The 15,260-nt window shown below is 38.9% G+C and overlaps 1 protein-coding gene across 1 annotated transcript in view; it reads left to right on the top strand.

Annotated features, from left to right (window-relative positions):
- Positions 1 to 15,260, top strand: part of SMC1B (structural maintenance of chromosomes 1B) — a 3,759,116-nt gene that overhangs the window by 3,177,715 nt on the left and 566,141 nt on the right. The window contains exon 15 of the mRNA XM_044087233.1: positions 3,482 to 3,598. Within this exon, the coding sequence (XP_043943168.1) occupies positions 3,482 to 3,598 (117 nt within the window). The remainder of the gene's footprint in view (positions 1 to 3,481; positions 3,599 to 15,260) is intronic.

Raw genomic sequence — 15,260 nt, 5'->3', positions numbered from 1 at the left:
CCTTTAACCCACATCCCTCAACCAAAACAACTCAAATACCTCTACTACTTAACTCAACTCCTAACTTCCATACTTTTATCCGGTGATATACACCCCAACCCAGGTCCAAACCTCTCCTCCTCAAATTCTAAATCCATCCTATTTGCATCCCTTAACACACAAAGCATAGCTAACAAAATTCCAAATCTACATTCCTGGTTATTTCACAACAAACCAGACATCCTAGCCATTTCTGAAACCTGGCTAAAACCACATATAAAAGATTCAGAGATAGTACCACCTAACTACTCAGTCATCAGATCAGACAGAACCCATAAAAAGGGAGGTGGTGTAGCCCTACTCTACTCATCCTCCCTATGACAAAGCCATCCCCCAGTTCTACAAAGCAGAATTAATACTGGCTCTTCTCCAGCTGAACAAACACAAATACATATACATTGTCTCTCTTTACATTCCCCCAGGAGACAATATACCAATTCTCGAAGAAATCCTCTCCTGGCTCTCAGCTAACATTAAAAATGAAACTATAATCATGGGAGATACCAATATTAACTGGTCCTCCATTCAGTCCCCCTCTCACTCCCTTAACATCAACCTATATAACTACTATCAACTCATCAACTCCATTACTAGACCATACAAAGACTTCACCAGTGGCAACACCCTAGATTGGATTCTAGTCTCCCACCCTCACTACTACCCAGATAGCGGAACATTACCTGACTCCCTCAGTGGCCACCTTCCTATCTTCACTAGACGTCTTCCTTCTCCCTTACAAGTCACTCATAATTACATTACTTCCTGATGCCACAAAAACTTTAACCCAGAAGCCTTCTGCAATTCCCTAAAATCACTTAACTTAAAAACTCTACCCCTTGATGATGCAATCATTCACTTTAATACCACATTCCTAAACCTTCTAGATACTCATGCTCCTTCAAAAACCAAAAGAATAAAAAAGCAATCCACCCCCTGGTTAACTGCATACACCCTAACCTCCATGCGACTTAGAGACAAAGCCTGGACACAATATCAAAAGAACAAATCTATATCTGCCCTCAATGAATACAAAACTCTTCGTAACTCAGTTAAAAAACGTATCTCTACAGACCGTCGTAACTACTTCACCCGACTCCAAACAAATCACAAAACTAACCCTCAAAAATTCTGGTGGGGTATAACTATGCTCCTAAAACCCGGAACCACAGAAAACCCTATCCCCTGCCCAAATGTAGATGACACAGATCTTGCTACCCAATTCAATTCCTTCTTCATAGACTCTATCACCAAACTTACCTCCTCTTTCTCAAATAACATTCCTTCTCCTACCTCCACTTCTCCTCACTCTTCTCCCAACTCTCCTCTTGCTTCTCCCACTTCTCCCTCAGACTTCTCCCCCTCCAACTTCTCCCACCCCTCTTCATGCTTCTCCCCCTCCAACTTCCCCCACCCCCACCTTTCTCCTTAAATCCTATTCCTACATCCACCATATATAAACTCCTGAAACAACTAAAATCATGCACCAATGCCCCAGATAACATTCCCTCATATTACCTTAGCATAGCTGCAGAAGCCATTGCCCTCCCTATCAGCATACTAATTAACCGCTCTATCCACGAAAGTATTGTTCCTCAAATCTGGAAAAAAGCTTACATCATTCCCCTACACCAAGGTGGTAACAATACTAACATTACCAATTTCCGTCCCATAGCCATTCTGTTTCCCCTTTCAAAAGTTCTAGAAAAATGTATCCATCTACAGCTCCTTCCCCATCTTCTGGACAGCAATCTATTAACTCCCACACAGCACGGATTCAAACCCCATCATAGCACCATGACCGCTCTCCTATCCTTCCTTGAAACAGTAAATAAAGCAAGAGATTCTGGCTTCACTGTATCTACCATCCTATTTGATCTCTCTAAAGCCTTCAACACTATCTCTCATAACCTACTTCTTACTAAGCTATCTAACCTAAACCTTACCCCCTCTTCCCTACATTGGTTTACTTGCTATCTCTCTAATAGGCAACAAGCCGTCAAATGGAAAAAAGCCACCTCCCCCTTCCTCAACACCCCTACAGGTGTTCCACAAGGTTCTATTTTAGGTCCACTCCTCTTCAGTATCTTTATTAATGACTTCTACCACTCTATCCCCCTTGCAAACATTATTCAATATGCAGACGACTCCACAATCATTTGTGCTTCCTCATCTATCCCAACTCTTCTAAAACTCACCCAAGACTCTTTCACCACCACAGAACAATAGATGAAAGACAACCATCTTGCACTCAATGCTGCTAAGACTAAACATGATATTTACCCCCTCCAAAACAAATTACTTTGATAGAGCTCTATTCACTATCACCAGCCAAAACACATCTCTTGAGCTGGTATCTGAAGCCAAACTACTGGGTGTCCAAATTGATGACAAGCTCAAATTCAACTCCCATCTGCTACTAAATATAAAGAAAACTCATAAAAAATTGGGCATGCTCTACCGTCACAATCAGTTCCTCACCTCACCTACCAAAATTACTCTCTCTACCACATTTCTCCTTCCCTCCCTTCTCTATGGTGCCCCTCTTCTTACAAACCTACAATCTTCTCTGAAAACCAAGCTGTCCTCTTGTTACAATAAAATAGCCAGATTCACCACCAGTAACAAATTATCCACCCATCACTGTGAACCTCTCCTCCAACTCAACTGGCTAGAGCTTCCTAACTACCTCTCCTACACTCAGCTCACCTATGCACATAAACTCATTTTCCAGCCATCCCTCTGTCCCTCTCTTTCATCTACCTTCAAAATGCAAACAACTCAAAGACGTCTAAGATCTAATAATCAAAACTTCATAGAAGTTTACAGACCCTTAAACCCTCCTGGACAAAACCTCCTGTCCTTCTCACAAGCACGCCTATGGAACTCCCTTCCCCCCTGCATTCGAACCATTACCAACCTACCATCCTTTAAAAAATCCCTAGACTCTCATCTAAAATCCTCTAGGGAATGCTCCTGTACACATCCCTCATAACCTACTCGCTACTCCCAGCACTTTTCCTCTTTTCCTTTTTCTCAAAACCTAACCAGCAAATTCATGCTGGCTTCTAGCATATAACTCCTTATTTGTACCCTGCAATCTTACAATGTTTTTCTTTAATTTCTCATGTAAACTATGTGTGTAACATAACCTTTGTATAATCTGTATGTGGACTATAATCTTTGTATTATCTGTATGTGGAGCTTTTCTCCCCAGGACTCCATTGAAAATGGGTTCTTTAGGCCCAATTGACTATCCTGGTTAAACAACTGCAAATAAATAAATAAAAAATAAAAGTTAGCCATTGTTGTTTTCCCTTGATATTGAGTAACTTATTGAATAACGTGTTTTGCTGTGGAAGCTTAACTAAAAGATAATGAAAAAGAGGTTTTATGTGTGTGTCTTTCTAGTATGAAAATAGCATTATTTTTTCTTTATCTTTAGGAGAAATCAAGACTGGAGAGTGAGTTAACTAATTTTGAATTTCAGCTGTTAATGGTGAAGAATGCAGTTGAGGAAAGAGAGCAGAAAATGGAAGAAGTAATGAAGCAGATGAAAGAAGTAAGCAGTAGTAGTAACTTGCCTGTTCAGGCAATCATTTTAACTACTTGGACTAGAAAAGAAAGGATAAAGAAATTTTATAGAAACATTTTGCTGTCATGTGCCAGGAACACATTCAGTTGTATTTAGCCTTGCAGTACTCCCCTGTAGGATTTTAAAAGTTTTCATTATAGCACTTAATGTCAATAGTTCTCAATAGCATACAGTAAATACATGACAATGAAAAAGTATAAGAACAGTATTTAAAAAAGATTTGTACTGGACCTGTATGCAGTACACATGAGAAATATGTATGATGTAAGTCATTTTGTCTGTTGAGTAGTTTATTTCTTATAATTGCTTCATAATGTAAGCTATTGTTTCTGATGGAAAAGTGTTCTTTTTACTGGATATCCGTGTATAGTATAGTCAAAGCCCAAGAGTTGTGGGTGGCCTGTCCTAAAGCATGTGTTTCTGTAAACCAATTAGGTAAGTACATTTGTAGATTTGATCTTTTAAGCAGGGGTGTTGCGAGCAAATTCCATATTTTACACCCAACTCTTAGTGCTACCCCCTGGGTACCTATCACTTAAAAATGGGCACATCTCTCAAAATATTGCCCCCCAAGCACTTAGTAGATGTAACATTATCAGCTGTTCCCCCAAAAACTATTACATATATTGTTTTTAGATTAGCAATATTGCACTTGTTGTCAGAGGCATTTATTTATAGACATAATATGACCTGAAAGCAACCATATTAATGGGATGCTCAGAAAAAATATGTACTCAGCAGAGTACAAAGAGTATTCCTGGCTACACCCTTGCTTTTGTGAAATGCTTGGTTTTAAGTGGTGTTTTTGTGAAAAGAAAATGTTTCCCATTTGAGAATTATTGCTCAGGAAGAAAGGCCTAACAGTTTGGACTTTATTTTGTTACTTTTTTCTCTTCACTTTGGAGGGAGATGGTATAGACCCCATGTAGCTATCAGCATTTTAAAATTGTCACTTGACACGCCCCCTCTGATTTTGAAGCTTACCATCTGAAGACACTGCCCTTGTGTCTTTCCCTTTCTTTTTTATTGAAGTTTTTGAAGTCCTTATGTGTATTTTAATATATTTTAGCAAAATGTTGCATGTGAGTAGTGTATACACTTGCCATTTAGTGAAAACATTTAAAAATAAATAGACATTGCAGAAAGTAATCAAAGCTTCCATGCTTAAGACTTGGGCATATGAGCAGTGTTGTGTTATCTTACACATTAATAGTTTGTCATTACAGACAAGATAAAAATAATTGTTAAGATACCTATAGCTAGTGCCATTGGCAAAAACAGATTAATTCTCTGAAAACACTCCAAGTAACCAAAGTTTGATTAGTGGCTTGGGCACCTTGTGCAGTTAGCACTGGTTAGAAGAGGAATGATGAGGGTTATCCTGCTCATCTCTCCTCATGGAGAGGGATGGGAGCATCAGTCTGGACACACTGTCCAAGTCAGAATCTCCATTGGAGACTGGGAATCCCTTAATGGATGCTGTTTTAAGGGGCCAGGGCCATTTGAATACATCATACACGGTAATCTGGACATATTTCACAAGGGCTTATTGCTGAACAACCCTTGGATACTACGGCATGTATAACAAAATATATACATAAATAAAAATCAGCTCAGATAAACACAGAATAAAACATTTCATAAACATATGGCAAGCTGCACACTTTCACAAAGATTGCTTCTTAGGTTAATAGGTGTTTAGTAGGCTGCTTCAGAGCAGTCAAATCATTAAAAAATTAAAATCACATGACTCATGACATCAGCAGAGTTCTTAAAAATGTGGTGTCACTTTTATCTCTGTTGTAGTAATTTCAACATTGGTTTTAAACTTACAGCTTCATTTGAACCTGTTGCTACATTGTCATGAAGTTTATTAATTCAATTCAGTTATTTTTCTAAAATTCTCAGTTTGTTTCAGTATCTCCTCCTGTCACTGAAGGATGAAATATCTGAATAACCATAAATGAAATATAATGTCTCTCCCCTTTGCAGGCAATATATTTAAATGAGGTATTAGTTGTGATATGCCACCTTATATCAGTTAAGTGGTTACAAATTCTGTCCTTTAATTTACAGTTGGTTTTACCTTCATAAAAGGCCCTACAACCGTCATACAAAGTAAGGTAAATCACATTCTTTGCATTACAAGTCACAATACCATTAAAATACTTTTTTGTTAGTTGTAGAAGATGTTCAAAACTATCTGTAAACTCCCTTTTTATATATTTGCAAATGGGACAATAAAACAGGGGAAAGTCTTTTTCTTGTGATTATTCATTACATTTGTAGTGCAGGTTCTCGGTTCTTTGTAGCATAATTTATTTTTCAGACTTAATGACTTCCTACAAACAAAACATGGTACTTCATTTGAAATAGTTTTATGTTAACTTATTTAATTAATGTAGTATATGACAGTTCTGTTTAATAATATCTTGTATTTTATAAGAACAGGCATTAAATATGAGCATATATCTAATATCTGAAATCTTGTTTTCAAATTTTCCTGCTCCGATTTCTACCCTGCTTTTCTGAGGACAGAAGTACGTAAATCATCATTATGTGTTATAATTAGAATGATATCTAAACTATTCATCTCATCTCGTGAGAACAATATCTTAAAAACTAGGAAATCTACTAAAGTACTACCTACCCAAATTAAAAAATATCATCCACATATCTCATAAAAGAGAATCTTACTAAAAATACATTATTTTGAGAAGACAAAATAATTTTTCCATTGAGCTAGTACTGTATTTGCATATTTGTTAGCCACAGATGTACCATTGCCACTCCCTCTGCCTGCAGATAAGAAACTCCATTATATAAAACACATGTTCTCAATATTAGGTCTAATAAAATGCATATGGTCTTAATTTCTAAAATTTCAGAGATGTATTAATGCTCAGAAGCATTCTAACAGATTTAACCCACAAATTAGGAAAGCAGGTATGCAATGACTCTTCATCCAGAGTTACAAAAATGCAACTAGCAAAATCTTCACCTGAAGACCATTCATACAATTGTTTTAAAAAGTCAAAGCTGTTCTTGCTATAACTTCAAGAAGATGTTAAAACACCCTTCAATTTTATTTCCAAATATTTGGATATAGGTTCTGTTAGCCACCCTTACACTGATACTGTTGGTCTCAAGGGTGGTGAGGTGGTGCTTTTTTGTATTTTAGGTAGACTATCAAACATTGGTATTACTGGATGGGAAACATGAAAATAATTTCTTATAAAGAGAGGAAGCATTCTAACTCCATTGAATACATTTCAGTTTTCTGTCTATTAATATTGTTTTCAACTTGTACTGTATTTATTGTAGCATATGTACTAGCATTCTGCAATAAACAATTAATACTTAAATCATAAGATTCCCTGTCCATTATAACCACTCCACATCTCTTACTAGCATTCTTTATTATATATCATTTTTTAGATATAAGAGAGTTTAGAGCTTATTTCTCTTTCAAAGTCATATTATGATAAACATCAGTTCTGTTATTGAATAATTTACGAATGTCCATTTCATAAGCTCTTTGAAAGGTTTGTATTAACAGATAACTACTTGGTATAAAGGTTCTTGTTCTTTGGCTCTATATTTATCTGCCTGAGCTCTTTGTTGGTTCAGTGCTATGGGCACGTACATGGGAATATTGGACTTAGAGTAAAAACCTTGCTCCTCAGTGCATGTATGGCAGTACCACACTCCTGTCTCTCTTGACTCTCACCTCAGGAAAATCAGTGGGCATTAGGGTTGCTGCATCAGAGAATGAATCAGTCTGTGGGGTGGCTGGGAGAGAGGATTCAATGATTGTTGATTGAATGGATTGAGGGTGACTGCTATGAACAAGAAACAAAAAGTTGGAGGAAAACTGTAGAGCCCCATCCTTTGAAACATTTGGGGCTTTGTGGCACCTCTATCTCCTTTAGTCTGTATACATTTTTTTTATATTTGCCTGGAAATTGGCATTATCTCCAAGGCCTGTGACTGTTGAATGTGCCTTCAGTACAGAAGACAGTGATGTGATGATCCAGTGTTGTCAATTTCCATCTGATTCAATGTGTGGCTTATCAGATCTGGTGGGATCCAACCTTGGCAGTTTATACTATAATATTGGATTCAAGAACTCTGCCTCTACTCCTATCCACAATTCCATATTTATTTTAATGCTTATAGCATACACAGAATTAAGTTTATTGTAAATTTTCTAAGTTTGTTCTATAATCCGAGAAGTCCAGTGGTTTCAAGAAGTGTTCAGCCTGTGGACATAAGATACCACCCTCAAGACCCCTATTCCCTCTGTGTGTTTATTATCTAGGTCCCTCTCATTTTCAGAATAGCTGTAGCATCTGTGCTGCTTTTGGTACCAGAGCACATCAAGGCAAAGGAGAGATACTTATTCTCAAAGACTTAATTTCCCCCCTGAGAGAGGGTCTAAAATGCCCTTTGAGGCCAAAGTACCTTTCCCTTCTCCATCTTGGGGAAAGAGAGAAACCATCCAAAAAGAAAGAGAGAGAAAGATCTAGAGAGAAAGAGAGAGATAAAATGAGAAGAGGAGCGGTAGAAAAATCGTAGAAAGGTACTCTGGATCCAACCACTTTTCCGGTTCCAACGCCTAAGTTGTTGAGGTATTTGGATCTTCCTGCAACTCAAATCTAAACTCCCTCCACAAAACCCACCTTTCCACCTTGGCCGATCAACACCAAATGTCATTGACCTGTACTTCAGCAAAAGCTGCCATCAAAACCAGTGTCGATACCTTCTTCCTCAAGGTGTGGTCAATCCACGAGAAGTCTAACCAAGTTGGAAATGGGCCATATGATGATGACATTCCTAAGAACACAGATGCAGGTGGGGGTCCTCCTGGCACCATCCCAAGAAAAGGGCAGGAAGGGGCCCTTTGACACCATCCAGTCTCTTTCCAGCAAAGTCTTCCTTTTTGGAGATGACATTTATGAGTCCAATCCCCTCTGCCACACCAGCATCAGATCTGATAGCCTTGGAAAGTTCAAGTTCAACATCTTCCCTTACTGTCTCGACACTGATGCCTTTGTGTTGAGAAGAGTGCCAGAACCAGAGTAACAGAGATGGAGTTCCAACAGTGGAGTTGACTCCAAATTTTTCAGAACCATTCCACCCCCTCAATGCTTCAGCTCTAGACAACTCGGCGCCAAGGTCCTCCTCAGAGCCAACTTCTTTTGTAGTCAGGATGCCTTCTGAGTCTGCTGACAGGTATAGTTTCTCCTTGGTTCCTTTCGCTGAGCTGGCTTTCAAGGCTGTGAAAGGGACTTTTGCTGCTCCAAGGAAACTGGTTTGTGCATCGAGTTCAGATCCATCCTGATTCCCAATGGATCTTTTATCTCTCATTCAGGCTGACATTGACAGATGGATCTAGCTAGCTTTGAAGCAGCTCAACATTTGAGCTCCCCATCTGACTCCAAGGTGTCTCCATCAGAGCCCGTGAGATGCATCCCACAAAAAAGAATATGCAAACTGAAAGAGAACACATCTAGACTCCTCTTCCAAGTCCATCACTGAGTACACAGACTTAGATGATGGAGAAGGATATCCAAGATACCCCCCCCCTACTTTCCAGAGGATATCTCCTCTGGGGATATTCTGGAATTGATAAAGAAGAGTTTCTGTGTTCCTTGTAGCTTTTGGGTGTGGCCCGTTGACATCCTCTGAGGTCGTACCTCCTGATGCCTTAATAGATCGTTTTTAAACACCTTTATTAAATTATCGCTTAAGATGTAGAGAGACATACAGTAACAGAAAAACTATTTTAACATTGTTACATTTAAATACAGTATCCATCACATGTATTTTCTTTGCTACTGTTATAGTTCATCATTACAGAAAATTGTTGAACTTCTGCCTTCCCTTAAACCTCACTCCTCTTCCTCCTAAACATTGTTATGCATGTATTGTTCCTACAATTTCCATTTACTTCTAAGTAATATGCTCATTCCCTTTTCTATTATAATATTCAATACCTGAAATACAGTTGGTGTACACTTTGATTTCCATTTTCTAGTAATTGCTTTTTTGGCAGCCTGCACATTTTAATAAATCTCGTCACTCAGAAGACTTGGAAGGAATTTGATATGGCAGAACCTGTATCGAAAAAAACAGAAAAAAATTTGGTTGCCCTGAAATATAGAAAACACTGGTCAAAGGGGTCCGCTTGTAGATGCCATGGTGATAGCAGCAGCCACAAAGAAGGAACTATGTTAGTAAAGTTTCTCTGTCCATCCCCCTAACAGGGAGTTAGGGGCATTGGGGAGACTAAGGAAACAGCCATATGCTTCAGGACCTTCACACTTCAAGTGCTTAACTATCTAACATACCTCACATGTTTCCAAAGGGACTTGATCGAGGAGCTTTATCTTTTTTGGCTAGCTTACCTACAGATGTCCAAAAGATGGTGCATGCCCAAATGTCTACACTACAGTCTTCCTCAAACGTGGCCATTCGACTACTGTCGAACGCAGTGGAAGGTACATCAGGGCAGCCGGTATAGGTATTACCATGAAGCGCCATGCCTGGATATGGTTATTCAACTTCAAGGCATCCTTTATCAGTGTCCCCTATGATGATTCTACTCTGCTTGGACCTAAAGTAAAAGAAACTCTTACCTGGAGTGAGCTGGACTTTAAGACCATGACTGCTGTGGGAATCCATTTTTTACCCCTCAAAGATCCTTTTCTAGGAATCAAAGATGATGTTTAAAATGCGGTCCAAAGAATCTCAAGATTTTAAACAAGCCATTCCTGAGAATAGACCTGGTTGGGGTGGAGGCATGCCAAACAGACACCACGTGAGAGGAAGAAAGCAGGCTGCTAAACCAAGGAATCTGTGAGCCCTTTGCTGAAAATCCTTACCAGTCTTCCTGAACAATTGCCCAATTGCTGCACTCTGGAGTCAGTCGGGGACACACAACTTTGCACCCTTTAACCTAGCAGCCTATAACTTCAGATTCGCGGGTGGTAAGGATAATCACCAAAGGCTATACCATACCCTTTTTGGCTTCTCCAAAGAAAAGATTGAAGACTGCAGATACACCACCCAATCATTTGGAATCTGCAGCAACAGAAGTATAAAATTGTCTAAACAAAGGGTCATCCAGGCGGTCCCGCAAGACCAGTTAGTATCTGCAGTCTATTTCTACGGGGTTACTCTGCCCGCCTATGAGCTCATTGATGTGGTCTCTAGGAGGGCATGGAAGGAACCTGACTCAGTCGAACCAATCCCTAAGAGCCCAGGTTGGATTCTGGCTCCACCTGTCTCAAAGGAATTCTAAAGTAAGGGGGTGCCAATGGAAGTCATGGTCGTGGCGACAGTCACTAAGAAGAAACTTGCAGAGCAAAGATCCTCTGTCCATCCCCCTAACAGGGAATCTAGGGCAATGGACAGGTTTGCGAAGATTGTCTATGCTCCAGCAAACTTTGACCTTATGTCGTTGAACAATTTGGCACATTTTACAAGACTACAAGGGATTTGATCAAAGAACTTTCAACATCCCTTTCAGGACCATTACTGCTGAGGCTCAATCTTCTGTGGCCTTCCAGTTGGCTACCCTCTAATCCATTTCAAATTCATCCATGAGGTTTGTCTTGCTTGCAGCTGAAGGTGCCACAAAGGCAGCAGGTTCAGGCAAATCCATTAGGAGGTATGCCTGGATGAACTTATGTGATTTTGCAGAGCCTTTCAACTCCTTGTTTCGTCAGTGCTCCCTTTGGCAGCAGTTCGTTTTCCCAAAAGTGAAGGACACACACTCCAGGTATGTGAAGGGTTGAAAGACCCTCTCTGCAATGGGTGTACATTTTTTGATCCCTCAAGGATCCTTTTCTAGGAACTAATAAGGTGGTTGGAAGATTTGGTTCAGAAAGTCCCAGGGTCCTTTCCAGGAAAAAATGTGGCGATAGTTCCCCTAGGGACAGAGGGGGAACAGAGGATGGAACTCTAATGGACAATGCTGTCCACATGATAGGGGAACCCAGCAAAACCAGGGCTCCCTACATTCTTTCTCTGAAAGACCTTATCAGCGCTCTTAAAATGAGTCCCAGTTGTTGCCCTCTGGAGGCAATCGGGGGGTCAACTTTTTCTGCACCAGAGAGCCTGGTTAGATTTAAAAGTGATACTTGGGTGTAGAGCATTATTCTCGGAGGCTATATAATTCTCTTTTCCCCTGTCACCTCCAACATTATGCAAGATTCCCGATGTTCTACCCAGCCAGAGGAAACAAGCAGCAATAGAAATACAAACACTACTAAAAGAAAGTTGTCCAAGACATCTCTCCAGACTAGTTAGAATCCAGAAATTACTCAAATTCTTTTTAGTATAGAGACTTCCAAGATGGCTGCACATTGAGTAACAGCTTAACTCTAGCTCTCCCAGTGTGAAAACAGAAGCTCAACAGAAAAGACCAGTAGACTTTTGTGTTTGTGAGTAAATTTCAGTAACTGGCTAGTAAGTGCACTGCCTAGATTGCAGGAAATAAGAAATACAGAGGACCTGGAAAAAAAATGGCTAGAAAAAGTGAGAAAGAAGCATTGACTGGGGAAAGTTTTACAGCTGTTCACAAAAAAAAAAAAAAACAATGCAACCTCCAGACATTACTTCCAGTAACCTACAGGAAAATATAAGATAACTGCACATAGACCTAGTTAAAATAAATGAAACACTGATGGAATATACCAACACAAACAACAAAAGGTTGGAAAAATGGAAAAAGGCTTAAAAAGATAGATGAGTTGATAATACTGCATAAATCAGAGGCTGAAATGAAAAAAGGCTGGATGAATATGAGACTGCTCATGAAGACATGTTTTAAAAAATAATAAAATTAGAGAACAGAGCACATAGAGAAAACCTGAGATTTTCAGCTATTCTAGAGAAGCTGAATGGAACAGACTGCATTAATTTTATGAAAGCACAAATAAGCAACTGGACTGGTATTCCACAGCTGGAGTTGTTAGTTGAAAGAGCATATCATGTGTATGCTCCAAACCTGGCTATGAGAAAGTAACCTAGACCTTTAATAGTAAAGATGCTGTCCTACCCGCAGAAGGAGTTGATTCTGATAAAACTATGGCAGAAGGACAAAATACTAAAAGTGGGAGACAGCAGAGTGTTTGTTGAGAATGATTACTCCTTGTACACCAGACAAAGGAGGAGTAAATTCATTCCACTATTCGGAGTGTTGAGATGCAGGTGTGAGATTCAAACTGCTATACCCAGCTGTCTTCAAGGTATTCTTCCCTGGAGGGGCAAAATCATTTTTATGAAGTACATGCTAAGGAGGAAATGTAAAAGTTTGTCCATCAAAAAATGAGCCGTGAAACAGGAAGAGATTATTTTTCTTGTTCTTCTGGTAATAAAGAAATCAGAGAGACTGTACCTGTGAAACCTTTTCACTGTTTCAACGGAAAATTTTGGAGAGAAGGAAGGGAGCACGAGAGTTGAATGGAAGTATCGAGAGTACATTGGAAATGAAGCAGAGATAGGATCTGGGAGATGGAGATGGGCAGTAATAAAACTAGTAACTTAATGTGGGATTATAGTGCAATAATTATGTTTGTGAAATATGACAAAACAAGAAAATCGGGTAATATTAGACTTTTTCAGAACTTGTTGGATTTGTTGGGGAGTATAAGTATATGCCCTACTTCGTGTCATTAATGTTTGGAAAATGCTTTGGGGAAGGGAAGAGAGGGGAGAACATTAATTGTAAATAAAGAAAACTTTTTTTTTCTTAATAATGCTATTTTGTGGGTATATGGTTTTCTTTGCATGCTATAAAGTAAAGTTTTGTCGGTTATTTTTAAATGTAATGGGGATTATAAATAGGTGGTGTTCTTTTTGTTTCCTTTCTTTCTCCCTTCTCTTTTTCTTCCTGTTCAGTTTTAAGAAATGTAGGCACATTCTTGCATGGGCGGAATGACTCGATTAAGGACTTTAGAATGATTTAGTAACAAGTTTTAAGAGAAAGCAAATAATTGAAAAAGAACATTGAATATTATGAAGCTTTTTCTAGCAAACTAATGTATGCTTAGTAGCAATTCTGTATCTGGCCCTCATGTCACCATGGAAGCAGTTTGATAACGAGAAATTGACTGTCTGGTTCTCATGTCTTCATGGAGACAATCTAATAAAGAGAAATTGGCTGTCTGGCTCTCATGTCGTTATGGAGACAATCTGATAGAGACATTGGTTACAGTCTGGTGCAGAGTTATTGGCTGAGTCAAAAAAGAGAAGAGAAACTGGCTAGGAGATAATGTTCTCTGAAAGCATTCAGGAGTTTTCCTAGCTCTGAGAGCTATAAAGATAAGACAAAACCAATTATCACTTAGTAGAAACACAGGCTGCAGCATGCATCCTAGCATGGATAACCTTTATTTTAGGTTAACTGAAGTTTGTGAGTGTGGCTGTCGGTTTGGGGTATTTGCTCCTATTAGGAGGGTAAAACGCCAGTATTTGAAGATGTACAGTTTTCTGTGTTCGTATTAAATTAATAGGTTTTAGGAGGGCTTTTTTGAGGGCTTTCAATAAAAAAAAATGTTTGTAAAATGTGACATAGGCTCAAATGGATAAATAAACATCTATATAAAAGTTCAACCTGCCAAACAGTGTATGGATGTAACACAAAACCTGAAACAAAACATTTGACAAAAATGTCTTGTACATAAAAGGTGGGAATAATAACTTTTTAATGCAATGATGTTTTCTCTAATGTCTTTAAATGTCAATGGTTTCACAGATAAACACAAAAAAGAATGAATAGTGAACTATATTAAAAAATATTGAGTACCAGTAGTTTTGTTACAGCTGACACACTGGGAAATAAGTGAACATGTGAATTTAATAAAGAAAGGTTTTCAGGTTGGTTATTCAGCATAATATCTGGGACAAAGGAAAAGAGAAGTACTTATATTATTTGCAAGAAGAGCTCCAATAGTGATAAAAGAGGATAAAAAAAAGATAATGGCAGACTTCAAATCGAATTATAGCCATTCTCTCACCACTCTCTAAAATTCTCGGAAAATGCATATGCAGTCAGCTTCTTAACTATATTGACAAAAACCTTCTGACTCCTACTCAACATAGCTTTAGGCCAAACTATAGCACATCCACCGCTCTTCTGTCATTTACACATAATGTCACAGAGGCCAGAGGAAAAAAAACTACTGGTGTCATGTCTTCTACTTGACCTCTTAAAAGCTTTTAATACTGTCTCACTCTCTAAACTACTAACTAAACTGGCTGATCTCAACCTTTCTTCCTCTACTATTCTCTGGTTCTCCTACTACCTTTCCAACAGGCTACAGTCAGTCAGATGGCTTTCTACCTGCTCCCCTTTTTTACCTATCCAGACTGGTGTCCCCCAGGCTTTAGGACGTCTTCTTTTCAACATCTTCACCAACAACTTCCACTCTTCCTGCACCACCTCCTCACTGATACAAAGCGCAGACAACTCTACCCTTATCTCCTTCTCTGACATCTCTCACCTCCACGCTTCCACTTAAAACACATTTCACAATGTTGAACAATGACTGACAACCAGCTCATCCTAAATGCCAGAAAAAACAGACTCCTCCTTTTCTTCCCTAAACCTATCTTCCAC

The sequence above is a fragment of the Protopterus annectens genome, chromosome 11.part0 (genome assembly GCF_019279795.1).
Source record: "Protopterus annectens isolate FY-2018-M chromosome 11.part0, PAN1.0, whole genome shotgun sequence".
Taxonomy (NCBI): Eukaryota; Metazoa; Chordata; order Ceratodontiformes; family Protopteridae; genus Protopterus; species Protopterus annectens.
The sequence above is the reverse complement of the archived record's forward strand: the minus strand, read 5'-3'. Positions and strand labels throughout refer to the sequence as shown.